General features: G+C 39.5%; 1 protein-coding gene across 1 annotated transcript in view; it reads left to right on the forward strand.

Annotated features, from left to right (window-relative positions):
* The first annotated feature begins 1 nt into the window (after window position 1).
* Window positions 2-18,004, forward strand: part of itpr1a (inositol 1,4,5-trisphosphate receptor, type 1a) — a 70,038-nt gene continuing 52,035 nt past the window's right edge. The window contains exons 1-7 of the mRNA XM_020645112.3: window positions 2-140; window positions 1,090-1,202; window positions 4,190-4,260; window positions 14,712-14,821; window positions 15,395-15,481; window positions 16,059-16,217; window positions 17,771-17,869. Coding sequence (XP_020500768.1) covers window positions 1,111-1,202; window positions 4,190-4,260; window positions 14,712-14,821; window positions 15,395-15,481; window positions 16,059-16,217; window positions 17,771-17,869 — 618 coding nt within the window. The 5' untranslated portion in view covers window positions 2-140; window positions 1,090-1,110. The remainder of the gene's footprint in view (window positions 141-1,089; window positions 1,203-4,189; window positions 4,261-14,711; window positions 14,822-15,394; window positions 15,482-16,058; window positions 16,218-17,770; window positions 17,870-18,004) is intronic.

Here is an 18,004-nt window from a genome sequence, read left to right on the forward strand (position 1 = left end):
AAAAAGAGACATAAACAGGATTATTAGAGTCGCCGACGGCTGAAGCTCGCCCTCGGCCCGTCGGAAGAAGGAAAGCCGCAGTCATGCTCTCCTAGCTGCTGCAGAGAGAGCTGAACACCGCAGCGTTTATCACAGTCGAGGTAAAGTTGCGCGCACAACTTGTTCACTTCACCCATCCTCCTCTTTTCCTTTTTCTGTCTTCTCGCAAGGGAGAAAATGTTTGCTTTGCTCGTCTTTAATAGTTTAGAAAAATGCGCGTTGTTCATGAGCAGAGCTTGTGATGCCTTCAGTGACACTCTACAACCCCCCCCCCCCCAAAAAAACAAAAAAACCCGGCAAGACAGTGAGCATGATGATTATTTCGGTTTGCGGTGAAACAGTGTGATTGCGGATGGCGACTGAAAATGACAGTTTTCGACTCGTTTACTCAAGTTCCATGTGTTAAAAGTGTTCAGAAAAGCGTCCATGTAGGCAGTTTAGACTATAGCAGAAAAAAAAAAAAGTCTTCATGTATGTCTTTGGATTAGGCTTCCCACAAACAATATTCAGTCAAAGCCCGTTAGTTTATTTTCCATCATTAATCGACCTAAGGGAGAGGCAGTGCTTCAAAAGCAGGCAGATAAACTGAGTGAAGTGGACCAGCATTGCTTACACACAGACCCAGCCTTGGCACAGATGACCTGTTGCAGGTGCACAAACCTTCCTTGTAGCTGAATCATTAACTGTCCAGTCGAAAGCTACAAAACAAACAGGTTACAGTTTCATCAACCAAAATATTTCCCTGCTGCTTGTATGCAAATCCAAGGTAACAGACAGATATAGTCTCAGTGTATAGTGTAGTCCTCTCAGGGGAGGGGGAAGCCTCGCTTTTAAAAAAAAAAGTGACACTTCACATAACTAGGTACTCTGTAGCTGCAATAATTTCACATTAAGTGCCAGATGAATCCCCAAATAATTATTTTATAGATTAAGTTAAACATGATAATTCAAATTAGGATTCTTCATACGCTCTTTAAACGTTTGGCATTATAACATTACATTTATTTTTTCGCATAAGCAACTCAGTTTGAACCCTTTTCTCTGCTGTAGGTGTCCTCTTCCTGTGTCAACATGTCGGATAAGATGTCCAGCTTCCTGCATATTGGGGACATCTGCTCCCTGTATGCAGAGGGATCCACCAACGGTTTCATCAGCACCCTGGGGTACGTGCATCCATCTCATTGGCTGAACATATCGTGTGTGTTGTCCTGCTTCACACTTCTATCTACCACAAGTTGGGAAGAATTTAGAAGGGGGGGGAAGTCACACTAGTACTGGCAACTTTTTGTAAACATTTTTCCAAAGTTTCCATGAATTCATGGCAAATTGGGACTAAAGTAATGAAGAGGAAAACAACAACATCCTTGCAGTTTATCTGAATCATCAAAGCTCTGGGAACAGTTTGAGGCCGTTTGAACTGGTCCTCCTGTGGCCATGGCTGACCCTACCACTGATAGTGCCGGAAGAAATGGAAATGTAGGGGCAGGGAAACGCACAGATAATGACAAGTGTGTATGTTTGTGAGAGTGTGGCAGGAGTGGGTGTGGAGTGCTCAACAACAATATTGGTTAAACTGCTTGCAAGCGTCTCATTCACCCACACAGTCACGGTTATATTTTGTTGTATTTCTTCATCAGTTGTACCTCATATTTGGAGTCAAGTATGAGCTGATTTTTAGGAGTAAAATGATCCTGTACTCTTTGTGTAGGGATTGAAAAATAGCCCTAGGAATTGATGTGTTGGCTTTCATATCACAGAAGAAGCTTGTTGCATTTGACCTTTGAAAATCCTCTTTTGCTCAAAATGTAGAGAGCAAAAGAGTTATCGTACATGAATGTTTTGTTTTGTTGTCACAAGAGGATATCTAGCATCAGTAATGCTGTCAGTACTGTCACTGTCCAGGACCTCCACCCCTGCTCATAAAAAATGGAATGACCTGCAGCAAAGACTGAGTCACTGTACAGACATTGTGGCCTTTTCTCGAGTTCCAGTTCTTCCCACACACACACAGACACACACACACACACACGCGCCACACACATACACAGACACACACACACACACACACATTCACACTCACACACGAACATACAAGTGCATGTATTCACTAAACTGTCATGACAGTTTTGGAAGGAAGCCATATTCTCCACGCACAACCTACAACTCAGCAGCCTTCTCCAGATCCTCTACCCTCAGAGGAAGAAACTATACTGAGAATATTGAGGGGAGAGAAACTCTTTGAGCATTATAACATCTCCAGCTGAGCAGCATTCCCTTCCACTGTTTGGTAACAGGAGAGGGGGTCCATTAGCAAATCAAAGGTTAACAATGTGAAAAATGCTGCTTTGCACTTCAGTAGGACCTGTCCTGTTTGCTCAAATGTGTAACTACTAACTAGTGTTAATGAATGACCTGTCCTGCAATGATCAACAAGTTATGTGTGTATTTTTCAAACATGCAGATGATTATACACACACACACTGTTTAGTATCTACTAAGCACATACAAATAGTGAATTTTTTTTCTTATTCTAAGTCTTTCCTCGAGGTGTCCAGACTGGACAAGCAGACAGGTCTGTTTGGACAACTGTACACATTCCCCAGGAAAAGGACTGAAATGGATGTGGGATTTGGCTTGTGTCCAGACAAGTGTTATTTTAACTTGTAAAAGCTAAGCATGTCACCAGAGAGTCCAGCCTGCCCACATGCAGGTCATCTAATCCAGAATGATTTCATTATTGTGGAGGGTGGGGGACAAAAATGTGAGAACTCTCAATATGAATGGGATATGTCAAGGTATTGTGTATTCAGCTGTCTTTTTGGTAACCCCTTGGATGGCGGTTACTACTTAACACACTCTCAGGGCTCAGAGAGATACATACCCCTCGTTTAGATACATAAGGTAAACTAGCAATACATTTCCATAAATCAAAACAGTTTGGTACTTTATCAAGCAAATATAACAAACATGAAATGCTTCCAGCTTTCCAAATGTTAAGATCACAGCTTTCTTAAAATAGAGATAGGACGGACTCAATTTGATATCGGTATCTGATCCGATATTGACGTTATACATATTGGATATCAGACGACTGACGGTGCACATCCACGTCACTGATCAAGAAAGATCTTTGGGCACAAATTGTCATTCTCGCACTGTCTCGCTTTGAAGACATTCAGACTGAACTGTGAGCGCTCACAAATCGTCTCCAGCTGGACGTTCAGACGAAATTATAAAAAAAGTATCATTTTTGCACTTCAGTTTAAGAAGATTGAATATGAAAACCTGACAGTTGTTGCTGCTACCTGCTTGTATGTGCAGCCAGCTCAAAGTTTAAATACATTTCTTTGGATTGATTTTATTTTCATGCATTTTTATTATTTATTTATTTTTGCTCTTTCAATAAGAAATGCAATGCTGGGTTTCCTATAGCTTTGTGTAGTCTTACATATAATACTAACAACAACCAAAACACTTTTAATGTATCAGATCAAAACTGAAAAAGAGCGGATCAGTGCATCTCTATCTTTAATAAATCTTGTGTTACTACAAATGAAATAATGTTGTAGTTTGAATATTTTAAAAGCGCAATTTTTACAATTTGTTGACACAAAAAGTACTGCATTCAACTTTAAAAAAAATAAATCCATAAATAAAGGCTACAGCTTAAACCTATTTTCTTTTATCTCTGGATAGTTTCCTGATTATTTTCTGTGTGTAGCCGATTCATATTTTTGTCCCATATCCAGCAACAACATTGTTAAACCTAATGCCCAACATAGAGTCAAAATTAACTGTTTAAAAGTCTTGTTTTGGTCGACCAACATGTACAAAACTCCAAGAATTCCAGTCAAACTGAAGTTTTGCTGAAGAAAACGTCTTTGAAGATAAGTTGCTTATAAAAACAAATGCTGTTCTAAAACAATTCATGCTTTATTTCCATAGTAAAGATATCGGATCTTAGACTATTTCAGTTTAAAAAAAAAAAAAAAAGAAACCTTGCAGCTGATTGTACCATCGGTGATCAATAGAACAATACATAGTGTACCTGCCAAAGTACACTAAATAAAAGTGTAAGAGCAAAGACCGATAGGTTACTGCAGGTGTGTGTGTCCTGTATCTAATACTTTTTGAATGTGTGTATCCATAGATTGGTGGATGACCGCTGTGTGGTCCAGCCTGACGCAGGGGACCTCAACAACCCTCCCAAGAAGTTCAGAGGTAAGAGACACACAGAGCGGACTCCTGAGGCCTGACATCACCACACTAACTGCTGTGTGTTTATACTGAGAGGCTCTGCTGAATGTGTTATGCTGTGTTTCTTTGGTGACAACCACAATATCTCTGCCCACAGGACTTCAAACAGGCCTGCCTTTGACAATGTTAATGGTGTGTGTGTGTGTGTGTGTGTGTGTGTGTGTGTGTGTGTGTGTGTGTGTGTGTGTGTGTGTGTGTGTGTGTGTGTGTGTGTGTGTGTGTGTGTGTGTGTGTGTGTGTGTGTGTGTGTGTGTGTGTGTGTGTGTGTGTGTGTGTGTGTGTGTGTGTGTGTGTGTGTGTGTGTGTGTGTATGTAAAGGAAGATGAGAGAGAGAGGGAGCTGTAATGTAGAGTTGCTGGAAAACAACACAGTTGAAGAGCTTCTTTTTGAGATGCCTCTTTGGGTGAACCCGCTATTATTAGCTCCCATACAGGAAGTAGAACTCATGACCCTCAGTTCTCAGGCTGGAGGGTTAATTCTCTGGGGAGAGCTGGTCCATTATAGTACAAAGAGTATGAGTGTATTGAAGGCTTGTGTAGTATATCTTACAGGTTATGGTACAAAAATACATTTGAAAACTGATGTTTTCTTGTTCAGTACTGAAGAAAAACTTCATGTAGAAATGATTTTGCATCAGTACTGCTCTCTTTTGTCTGTCTGCTTCTTTGTTTGTGTGTTTGTTTCTACACATGTTGCTTCTTCTGCCTCTCCCCTTCTAACGTTCTCTAGACAATGGGGACAATCAGTCTGGCTTCTGCCTGTTAAAGGAAGTTCTTCTAGTAGAGACACTCAGTATTATTCAACCAATGAGTAAGAACTACTAATTGATAATAACTAAAGAGTATGACGTGTACCTGCTCTTTATTTAAGGTGTCATGAGATCACTTTTGTTGTGGTTTGGAGATTTGATGGATCAGTTATTGATCGCGGGTGCGAGTAAAACACAAGGCAACACATTTAGACAAGGTGAATGTAAAAAACATATGCATAATAATAATGGTAGTAATAATAAAAAAAGATACTTTTAAGTTACATTAAAGAAGGGGGCCAGGCTCTGCAGGGTGACTATTTAGGGAGGGTTCAGTAATAATGTAAGGCACTATGTGCAATGTGAGGTATTTTAAGGTAAAGCAGTTTGTTTCAGTTCTATAATGAGTGTTTCCCCATTCACATGCCCCCACTTTGCATTTAGGATGCTGTCGGCCGTCTCATGAGCATAACGATGATTGCACTATATTTAGAAAATAGAAAGGTTTGATCTGAGTGGCGCTCACACAGCTCAACTCTTCAATGGGCTCTCTCATGTTTCGGGTACAAGGTTATCTCCCCTCTAGAGACAATCCCAGTCTTTGAGATGAACACAAACTGCCGACTGATACGTCCCCTACTGCGGCATCGTGAAAGATGAGTCTCACACTCCCTGTGTTTGTTGCTTTGTGTGTTTCAACAACTGTCCACTTAATGTAATAGACCTGCTGAGAGAGGTTGGAATACATTAATTTACATCCATCCATCCACCCACCCACGACATTTGAAGTTTAATTCATCATATTTCTCTCTCTCTGCTGTAATCAGGCTCTAAAATGAGAAGATGAATTGGTATAGTAGCATCACTAGAGATTCAGCCAAGTTTGGATTGAGTTTATCTAATGGCCAGGATTAGAGAATGAAAACACAATTTTAACTTTAAGTTTAAAATCTGCAGCATTAAAACGTTTTTTTTTTTGTAGTCTAAAAAAAATGGGTTGTATTTTTTTTTTTTTAGCATTAAGCATATATCTGTAGGAACTGTCTAATGGCTCACTTATACAAGAAGCCTCTCTCTAATCACTATGCCTTATTTAATCTTCAAGCCTCCCACTCTTAGTTTTTCCTTGACGCACTTATTAAACTCATCACGAGATTAGAGCACTCAAAGGAAAGGTCTTGTTCTAAACGTGACCCAGATCAGTATATCTCCATGAAAAATGTTACATTATTTCTACGTGATAGATAGATATGTGGTTATGTTTTTGAGCGGCTGTTTTTCATTTACTTTTTCTGTTAGACACTGTGCAATAATACTTTTGGGTAATAAAAGGAAACTGGCTGAACTGGTTGTTAAAGATCCTTTTTTTGGTAAATGTATACTAAACACACGTTCACATACTATAAGCTATATGTGTTTTGTAAGGGGCTTTGGTAACTCCATAACCATGTCAGCTGGTTTTGACCTGAAGAGGCCCTCATGTCACTGTGAGAGGCCTCTGGATGTCTACCAGAAGGCACAAAGAGGTCAATATAGGCACTGAAAGATAACATGGAAAATGGCCATTCTGAAATATTAAAGAGACAGTAACCTTGTTGTCACATTAGCTTGGCAATGAAGACAATTAATTTGTTTCAACATTTAGGCCTACTCATCGTTAAATCAATCAATCCATCAGATTTATTTGTATAGAGTCAATTCACAACATATATTATCAAACTATCTTTGTCATATTATTGACTGAGGCCTAACATTAATCCACCATGAGAAAAGCATTTGGCAATATTGAGCAAACTAACAGTGGCAAGTGAGTATAGTGAGTTATTATACTCAGCATGTGGAGATTGTCTGTAGTTCTGTAGACCTTGGATCTAGTGTGACAAAATGATGACGTTGTTGTCAACCTTGGTGTTGAGACTACAGATTTTTGAAAAGTAAGGTGATAAAGTAGGTATAGTGGTAAGTTAAGTATGGTAAAAATATGTATCTTCTAAAACACAGGGGGTTTTAATGAAAAATAACTTGTGGTTGCATTATGGGAAATGTAGGCTTCAGTGTTGACCCATGCCAGGGACAGTGCACTGATTTTTTTGTATCACTTTCAATTTCGGAGGTCATGTGACGAAATATATTCTCTAAAGTTGTGCAAATTACATCAAATTCTACGGTTATGGATTTGCAATTATTACTTTGTGGCAAAGTTTTATTCTTCTCGAAAACATGTTTTTTTTCCAAACCTACCAGCATTTATTTTTTTGTATAAATACAGACGCGTGCTTGGAGAAAATATATTTTTTTCTTTTAAAACCACTCCCGGGGGGCTTGTTTAGCTCAGTTGGGTTAGGCTATAGTCCTCATCATACTGGTGACAGGGTCGACTCACGATCCTGATGTTGTTTGGTCTATATCATCCCCCAATCTCTGTGCCTGAATTTCCTGTTTCTCTAAAGCTGTTCAATCACTAAAAGCGGAAAAGCCCAAAAAGCAATCTTAAAAAACAAACACACAGCACTGCTTTCTGTGTGTACACATCTGTAATTATTTTCTTTAAATTTCTGTAGCCACTTCAAATCTGAGGCCTCTGCGTTAAAGTGGCAGAGTATATTGTATATAGTAAGTATATATATCTTCAGTTCCTACACATTCAGGAGGCTCCTCAGCTGCTGGAGAGGGACACAATCGGGCACTGATAATCCTTCTTTATGGACACTAAGGGCACACGCAGGGCCAGACTAGCTGTGTCCACAGTCAGGACCTTTTACTGTCACTGCTGAGGTATGCTCAACATTTCCACTTCATGTAAACACAAGCACCCTCCTCACAATCACATTCTTGCTCATCTTTCCTGTATGCACACACTGAGGAACTTTGTATCTCAGTTAATTTTTATTTGATGTAACAACACGTACATCCACCTACACACACTCAGAGGTCAGATACTCTTCAGCAGTCAGCAGAGGAAGCACTGCAGCAGCACTTGTTGTATTTGAAATAATTCTACATTGGATTATTGAGGACTTTGTTGAAGTGTTGAACATGTGTCATGACATGTGTTGCTTGTGACAGCTGCTGTTTTTGTTTGGTGTTGAAGTCATTGAAGGAATTGTTCCAAATGGTCTGCTTTTGCTTTTCACTGAATCATTATGAGTTAAAAGACTTTAATTGGTTCAATGTTTCAAAGTGTTTTAAACTGTCTTTTTTCTTAAGGCTACAAATTGGCAATGCATATATAAGCCCAATACAGTTATAATGGACATTCATAAATGTACAATGGAGCTGTACGCCTTTGATTAGAGCTACAATAATGTCTGAAACAAAACACAAAGATGAAGGCACCGTATTGTCCGCTGTGTTCAGAGAAAGATGTTGAAACAACGACAGATGTTAGTTTGTTATCAGCCTGACATTTCATCGCTAAGCCAGACATGGGGCATGACTTCACCGCTAGGCCATCTACGCCCCTGACTTGTCGTTTATGTGATAGAGACTTGGCACATTATGAAGTGTGTCCAGGAGGGAAGCTCTGGTGCCAACTGATAATACTGACATCCTTCAGTATTTTTTATATGATTTTATTTATTACATTATTTGTCAGAGGCAGGACTTGAAAAATACACACAGGATAAAACAACTATAGGATACTGTAGAGTTAGTTTAAATAGATATGATTAGTTGTGACAGAACGGGTAAATGAATGCTTTCTGTTACACTTCATGCCATCCCTGCACTACTCAGTGCCCCGGCTGGGCAACCCCATTCAGAAAAGTCTGGACGTGTCACGGCCCCTAATACACTCCAGTATAAAAATACGAGATGGGATCATTTCTGAGTTAGCAAGAATGCTGATTTAAAGCCATAATCCAATGTTAGGTAGCATACACAGGAACATTAGAATGACAATATAAAAATAATAATAAACAAAAATGCACTAGTTCTCCACTTTTAAATTGGTTTCATATCTAATCTTGAATTATTTAAACATTTAAACATCATACAATCAAACATGCTATGTAGCACTAACCTGCCTCTAACAATCTGCTGTCAGTGTTACTTTCAGAGACACACTGCAGACTAGTTGGGTGGTACATGTGAGATAAACACCAGAAACACTTCTGTCTTTAGTCCCTTCCTCTCCTAATATCCACATATACTTCTTTCCTGTCTTCAGAGAGGAGAGGTCTTGCAGGAAACAGTGAGGTGAAGCTGTTGTCTCAAGACCCATTTATTGTCTCAGATGCGCTACACGTGTTTGATCGCTTCCTCTATAATATCTCCAACAGGATAAGAACCTTGGCACACATACGTAGCAGTTTATACAAGACACATCACTGAGGATATTGTTGATTTAGCACAGCAAAGAGGTAGTATTGTGCAATGTGTGTCTCTCCAGGCCCTCCTTAAGGCGTATGTGGTTTAATTACAGCAGGGAAGAGCAGCTCAGGTCTGTCACAGAGGTACAGTCGGCTTTTGTTCTTGTGTTTAGAAAAGTCGTGATTCTTGTAATTCAGCTACTATTATCACATGGCGGCAGACATTATTATGGGGAACTTGAATTCTACAGTGCAAGACCATGACCATTTGGAGTTACAATTGTGAAATATGCAGCTATTTATTTTCTGTCACAAATATATTTTACAGTACAGTGAGAAAAGAATATTTGCTGCTTTCTGATCAAACTTTCTCATCATCTCTGTGGATTTAAGATTCCCTCAGTAGTTTTTAAGGTCGCCACGGCTACAAGCATCTCTTATCCTCTTAAATGTGGTGCTTAGCTCAGTGACTGCAGGATTTTTTTATTGCTACTTTTTTGCTCTTTGCATGCCTAAGAGATCTCTGTGACACAACTGTTGCCCCTTGTGCAAAACCACTTGAAGCAGTAATGCATGACGCCTTGTTTTAAAGTGTATACATGCACTCTGCTTGTTTTAATATGTTGTCTCTTTTTGTCTGAAAGCTAAAAAAAACAAGTTACATTTTTAGTTAAACAAAATATTCCTTTCTCTCCTGCCAACAAGTCCTGAATCTGACATATTTGTATGTAAATAAATATTCATCATCAACAGGTCCTCTACAAAAATAAACCTTCAGATTTTCCTTCAGTATACTGAAACTGGCCCTGCTTCTTTTTTTTTTTTTTAACCTTAAAAACATGCTTGTTTACGCATGCTTGGGAAAATGTGACATTATATTTACTTAATTTACATTTAAATGTTGTTTGAATTTCTTGATAAAATTCTAAGAAAAACATCTAAAAATGAAAAAATGACTATGATTATTTGACGCAATCATCAGATCGTCGTATCTCAAATGTGATTTAATACAATCTTTGCTATGTAAAAGTTTAATCAAAGCAATATTCAGTTGTTTATTGTCTTAACTCACACACATCATGGTGATATTTAGTTCAGTTATTCTCCTCTACCAGTTTATCATATATCAATGTGGTGTTTAAGCTCTTTGTGTCTCCACAACAGTCACACACAAAAGATAAAAACTGGGGTGTTACTTGCTTAAGAGTTCACACCTTCCCTGCATGTCATTAACACTAAGCCGCTGTAGTTTTCTGTAAGTCACAGCTAATGCTAAAATGCAGCGTCAAAATCTGAGGCTAACATGATGTGAGAGAGAGAGAGGGAGCAGGGCTGTCAAGAGCTGCTTAAAGAAGGAGAATTATTATGAGGACATGCTTGTTTTAATGTGTGTGGTCATGGTATCTTTTTTTAAAAAATTTCCTTATTCTACTCCTCATTCATATATACGGTTTAATTTAAGGTATTTTATTCTCACAGAATTTCCAGCATACTGACAAAGTCCTAGTCCAGAGTCCTTAGACTTATACATTCTCATGGTAATAGACGTAGTAACAATGGTAGCTATAGTGTGAGACTTCATACTGTATAACATATAAGTCAGATTTAAGTAGCAAAAAATGTATAATTATACCATAAATCAGTTTCAATTTGACATGATAGTATAACTGCTGATTCAGAGAGGAGTTTTTTTTATTGGGCAGAGGAAGTCACCTGTTGGATGAGCTCTGATTTGTTTTTATGATCGAGTGAGAGAAAACCTCGGCAGTGATGGCGTCTTACACAGTCTCTGTGAAAGATCGGAGTTTGTGAGACATGTTCCATAGAAATTTTAAGAGGAGGGACTACTTACATCAATTTAAATACATACAATGAAAATCAGACATGACAAATTATGAAGTAGTGTTGAAAAACAAATAAATAGTGGAATCGGTATAGACATGTATGCCCCACTGATTACTGACCACATTGACTTTTTTTCAAATCAGTGCTGTTACTCAGGAGTCCCACAAGTTTCACATAAGATAAAATACAAAAAACTGGTTTGTAAATCCATCCCCATGGTTTTGAAATTTGTGTGCACAATTTACAATCAGTGTGCACAGTTTACAAGTCCGTGAACACCCTTAGGTAAACTCCGGGACTCGATCTGCAAATATATTTTTATTTGACCTGAGCTTTCAGGGGCTCAGAAGCTACCCATTTTTCTAAACCTTTATTTCTTTTTAATTTCTTTATTTTCTCTTATTAATTATGCTATTGCTAAATGTTTGAAATGTACTGCTGAGGTTACTTAGGGGCCGGCTGTGGCTCAGTTGCTTGAGTCGTCGCCTCTCAACCGAAAGGTAGAGGGTTCGAACTGATGTGTCACTTGACCCTGCATTGCTCCCGCTGCTTCCGTGGCAGTGTATGAATGGATTAGTGTTGTACTTACTCTCTGATGTACATCACTTTGGATAAAAGCATCTGCCAAGTGAACTGTACTATACTGTACTTAGCCAAGTGTTCTCTATTTTTACTTTTATTTTTATACATATTCAAAATCCAGATTTAGATTTAGATTTTGACAATCAACCTCATTGAATCCTTGAACCCTCCTGACTTTTATTCAGGCATTACAAAGATATATAACATGTAGATATTGCAGCTTTTAGACTTTTGTATGGATTGAAAAACTGAGATGCTTTAAGTTTGACAGCTAGGCGATGCACTGATTGACCGGCTAGTGACCAGAATCGACTTATTTCCTCCTGTTTGACACTGATCTGTGATTGGCCCATCCTTACAAATACAGCCAACCTTCGCAACTTTTTCATGCCATGCCCACAGCAACACAAACACTAATGTGACAACCACAAACAAGCTAACATCACTGCAGGGTGCACAGGTATGCCCGTCAGCAGAGGCATTGACACACTGGAGGATAAACACAGACCATTTCCCAGAATTCTTGACTGATATAATTTAATTAATTTTCCCTCAATAGTCTTTGGTTACAGTGAGACACCTAAATGAGAAAACCTCGGCAACCTCATTTGAGTTGTCCTGAGACGTGACATTTCATTCCTTGTGCCAAGCTAAGAGGCTGCTGGTCAAGTCTTATATTTAACAGACAGAAGTGAGAGTGAAATTCATCTCCTTCTCTGTGGGGGAAAAAAGAGAACTGCACTTCACATCCAATTTTGGACCACTCTTAAGACATGGTAGTAAAAAAAAGGGTCTAAATCAGAGCGAGATTGGACAGCATTTAATTATGTTTAATTTCAAATATATTTCTTATAGGTCAAGTACCAAAACGGTTAGATTCTTTGGCACCCATAAAGCAGGATTTGGTCATTTCTAAGACGACTCAACAAGATATTTTGTGTGCTTCATAAAATATAGTTCATGGGGTGGTGTTGTTGTTGTAAAGATTGTTTTAAACTGGAGGAATGTTAATGAATCATTGAAGTTTTTCTGCCTTCTGGACTCGCCCAACATCTTCCCCCTTCTCCATCTTGCCCAGTGACCCCAGAAGGAATTCTCACTCCAGATTTCTGAGCTGACATGCTGTTTCTTCAAGCTGTTTATGATTAAAGGCTAGCCTTAAGTGGGTTCTCTGATCCTCTGTCACTAATACAGCAGCTGTGATTGTGTGATTGTGTGTGAGAGGGATACATGTCTGTGTCAACTGAAAGGGCATCTCCCTCTGCATGAAACAGCCTCAGTTCTCTATACTACTCCCTCTCTGTTTCTCATTCTTTTACTCTCTTCCTGTCTTCCTAATTTTTCTTTCACTTCCCTTTTCTGTGGTATTCTTGCTGCAATTTGGGTCAAACTAAAGTAAACCATATCTTATTGGGGTGGGGGGGGGGGGGGGTGGGGGTGGGGGGGGGGGGGGGGGGTTAGGAGGAAGATCAGCGAGATAGAGAGCCGGGGAGAGCAGTGTGTGAAAGGGTTGAGGAATTCAGGAGGGAGAAGGAGGGATGACAGAACATTGAGGGGGGAAGATAGGGGAGTCCCAACCCTCTACTTCTCTCATCCCACTCCCCTTCTCTTGGCTGGCCTTATTTGGTCATGTTACTGCAGCGATAGCAGAAGGAAAGAAGGAGAGAGAGAAATGGGAAGGATGGACGGATTGTTCTTTTTCTCAGCTCTTTTGCTCTCTCAGAACAGAGGACTTAGTCTGATGAGAGGCGAAGTCAGAGGAAAGCCAGGCCTCGGAGGGAGGAGTCGCTGATGTGCAGGAGTTGGGGGAAAATTGTCATGTTTCTGTTCTGGTAAACTCTTAGCGGCCAAACCACACTATTAGCTGGTTCAAAACACATACGTGTGCTTGACAGAAAGGAGGAACTCTCCTGGGACAGAAGAGGAACTGTGCGATGCTAAATCTGTTTCCACATGCAAATTAACGGTCTGAATCCCCCCCATCCCCTCCCCCCCAGCATGTTTCTACTGTATCTATGAAAATGAGCAGCACAATAAGATCGGTGACGTCTGCGGAATCTCATTGGTGCTGTGGTTGCAAACTCTGACCGGCAACAACACACATACACAGAAGTTACTTTCAATACTCATGTCCTGACCGCAGGATGTAACCACATATTGCTTCAGTTGTATAACACAAGACACACATACACAGACACACACAAACACACAACCACCCACACACACACACAAATCCACACATGCTTCCCTGCACCTCATCTCTGCTCCCTAAAACACACAACGCCCTTTGATCTCTTTGAAGGAGAATAATGAATGTGTAAGTGCATACACACACACACACACACACACACACACACACACACACACACACACACACACACACACACACACACACACACACACACACACACACACACACACACACACACAAACACACACACACAGATACAAGCAAAGACAGAGTAGTGTGTTAAGATCATAGGTCTATATTATAAGGTATAAGATTTTTTCAGTGACATATCGACATACAACTATGTCATTTTTTGTCCATGGGTGAACATCTTGTATCATCTTGTTTGCTCTGTCCTTCAGTGTGTGTTGGTTTATGCTAAGTTGTTGCAGTGACCCATCTCCCACACTGTAGAAGTGACCTTTGCAAAGTGCATCAACATGTTCTGTCTACTTTTCTTGAGTTATTTTTATTTCTTTTTTAGCTTCAAACCCATGTACCATTCTTAACTATAAACTGATATTCCACTCGATTATCAGCATGTGTTTTTGTCTGTTTATATGTTATTGTGTTCCTCCCCCCCCCACCTTGTGTACACAAATTAATATGAATTTATCGCTGTGACTCCATGTCTGTATTTTCCTCCCTCTATCAATGCGTCTTGTATATCTTTATTTATTGTCTCTGTCTTTCTGTCCAGACTGTCTGTTCAGACTGTGTCCCATGAACCGCTATTCGGCCCAGAAGCAGTTCTGGAAAGCAGCAAAGCCCGGAGGGAACACGGACACGGTGTTGCTCAACAAACTCCATGTGAGTGAAGTAACAACATGTTCAAGTGCCTGCAGTCACCACAGAGCAGCATGGCACATACAGACGTGCCCTCATGCCTCAAAGGATCCAGAAAAGGGACAGGGTTGCATTACTTTTCAAGAAGTAGTGGTATTAGTCAAGATAGCTTTGGTTGAAACTGAATGCAAAGCACGGAGCACAAATGTTCCTGCTGTTTAAGAGCAATGTCGAGTTAGTATGTATATCTGCTGAGGTCCTTTTATAGACATTTCTGAAGGCTTTTACTCCTACTGTCCCACCTTTCTGCCCTCTACACTCCTTTTCTCTTTATCTGCTTGGATACAATACCATTTAAAGCAATCTGCTTTCTGACCATAAAATGAAAGAAATCTCTACTACGTTTCCATGGAGATGTGAGCCAGAGTTTTTGGCAAAGCCCTTTCTGTTTAAGCATCACGTTTTGTCTGAAAAACTTTGTTGCATCTATGCTCTGTTTAGCAGCTAACCAGTCAGATTACTTTGATCACATTATCGTGTTTAACTGGTGTTATGAACAATGTTGCAGCCAGTTTTAATCTCATTCTTTACTTCCAGAGTGCAGCTGACCTGGAAAAGAAGCAAAATGACTCTGAAAACAAAAAACTGCTCGGCTCAGTAATTCAATACGGGAATGTCATACAGGTTTGTTCCTAATTTTCTGCTTGGTATTAAGTCAAAAAGTATTCTATCGCTTTAACTGAAATGGGTCTGACATGGTATCACAGAAAGGGATTTAATCTCACACATTTTTTAGCAATTGTAATCTTAAATATAAAATCAGGGCTGACTACAAATCAAACTGAAAGCATGTGCAAAAATGAAAATAAAAAAAATAAAAAAGTTGCATGTTCTTATATTGCAGTGTGGTGAATTTTGGCAAAGTTCCATTGATAATGAAGGAGGTGAAAACATTTTTGCAGCAGTCACAGCCAAACAACAAATTTATTCAACACTAATATACAAATGCATCCTGAGCAAAGCAGAAATGTGGGGGGAAATAAATGGATATAGCTTTTTAAATAATAAACCTAACACACTTCCTAATGTAAGCCACAGAAGTTATAAAAAAGTAATTTGCAATTTATTAGTTAGGAATATGGGTTCTTGTGCTGTTAAAAATCTTCAATCCTGTGGTCAGTGTACTTAGCAGCACTCTCTCCTCATTTCAGTTTTCTGCATTTGTCTGTATTGTGTAACGCTGTATCTTCTTTCTGCTCAGCTCCTCCACCTGAAAAGCAACAAATACCTGACAGTGAACAAGCGTCTGCCCGCTCTGTTAGAGAAGAACGCCATGAGAGTGATGCTGGACACTGCGGGGAACGAAGGCTCCTGGTTTTACATCCAGCCCTTCTACAAGCTACGCTCAATCGGGGATAGCGTGAGTCATCTTGTGTCATATGTCGGTTGACATGGTGCATTGTGGGAACACACATTGTGTGCGTTTAATAATACAGGTAGCAGATGTGTATCTTAATGGACGGTCTCATTCTTTAATATTGAGCTTCAAGTTGATATAGGTCTACTGTTGTGAATCAGTATTATAAGGTTCAGACCTTGAGGGCACAGGTCTTCTTTACCATTCTTAGGCTCCGTGTTAGGGATCTATCTGATTACATCTATCCCTGAATGGAAGTGTGCCAACACCCAATTGGTCTTTTCCTGATTACAAAGCTCTTGTTGGCACCAGCTTGTCCACCCTGCAGCAGGAAGCTATGTGCTGGTGCCAAAGGACTGAATAAACTGGGCAGGGAAAAGGGCTTCTCTACTAAGATCTTCTTAGATTAGGCATGGCACATGGACGAAGCAGCAGGACTGAAGATACACTTCCACTGTCACCTGTACGCATGTTAGAGTCAATGTTAAGTTCATACTGCATTTGAGTTGCACTCTACTATATATATATATATATATATATATATATATATATATATATATAAATTATTTGTGCATAGAGTTTGTTTGATTTAGAGGTGTCTCAATACCATTTACCTTCTTGATACGGATCCAGCCCCAAGACTTGGTATTAGCTAATTATTTGTTTTGTGGTATTAGCCAAGGAGTACCATCAGAAGTAGTACGACTAGCCTGTATTGAAGTGAAAAAATGGTTTGGTTTAGCTGGCTCAGTACCGTGGAGAAATGCTAACCTAAAACCAGGCTGAGCACATTGAAAAAAGCCAAGCGAACATTAGCGTCAGCGTGGCTAGCAGCCCTCTGACATCCTGTTAGCTAAAAAATGCAAAAATACAAGTTTTATCTGAAAGCTTATTAACTCTGTAGTTCTACCAGTTATAGTTATTTCACTTAAGATTCATTTAAAAATCCTCTCTAGAACAAGTGATTGAAAAACACTTATTTCTGAAATTTTACTAGCCTGAGAGTCTTAGCTAGCAGCACACTCTTATCCTTTGCTGCTCTGCTCTTAAAGAGTAGTTGCTAGCCAAGGCAATAATGCATGTTGTTGCTTTGCAGGGTTTTATTTATTTATTTAACCTTTATTTAACCAGGTAAATAACCCATTGAGATCAGGATCTCTTTCACAAGGGTGACCTGGCCAAGAGGGCAGCAGCACACGTCATAAAAAAGCATTAGGCTACATGTTTTGTTTAGGTGAAGAAGAATCATCACATTTTTTGGTGTAGGCCTACAATCATTTACTTATCTGACTGCCTTGTGAAAAAAAACAGCATTTTCTCAGTTGAAGGCATATCTTATTGTATAGACTGAGAAAAAAAAAACTCTAGTAAACATTGCTAATACGGTTCAGTATGTCTATTATGAAATAGATGCAGGCTGATAACTTTACCCTTTCTTACATATAGTTAACTTCTCATCCTTCACTGCCTTTTTGGTAGCTCTGCTTGTGCTACATGGCAATGCTAAACTTTTTATCCTTTATTTCTCATCCTGGCATCTTATTGTCTTATTGCAGGTTGTGATTGGAGACAAAGTGGTCCTTAACCCAGTCAATGCCGGTCAGCCTCTCCATGCAAGCACACACCAGCTCGTGGATAATCCAGGCTGCAATGAGGTTTGGCTGCAACTCATCATCACTCCTCACATGTTTGTGTGGGAGTGTCTGCAAAACCTTATTATAGCTGTTTTTCTCAGAACTGCTTCTTGGTTATTTGCTCCTTGATGTCCAACACATCATGATTGTTTTCTT

Source organism: Labrus bergylta, chromosome 5 (assembly GCF_963930695.1).
Source record: "Labrus bergylta chromosome 5, fLabBer1.1, whole genome shotgun sequence".
In the NCBI taxonomy this organism is placed as follows: domain Eukaryota; kingdom Metazoa; phylum Chordata; class Actinopteri; order Labriformes; family Labridae; genus Labrus; species Labrus bergylta.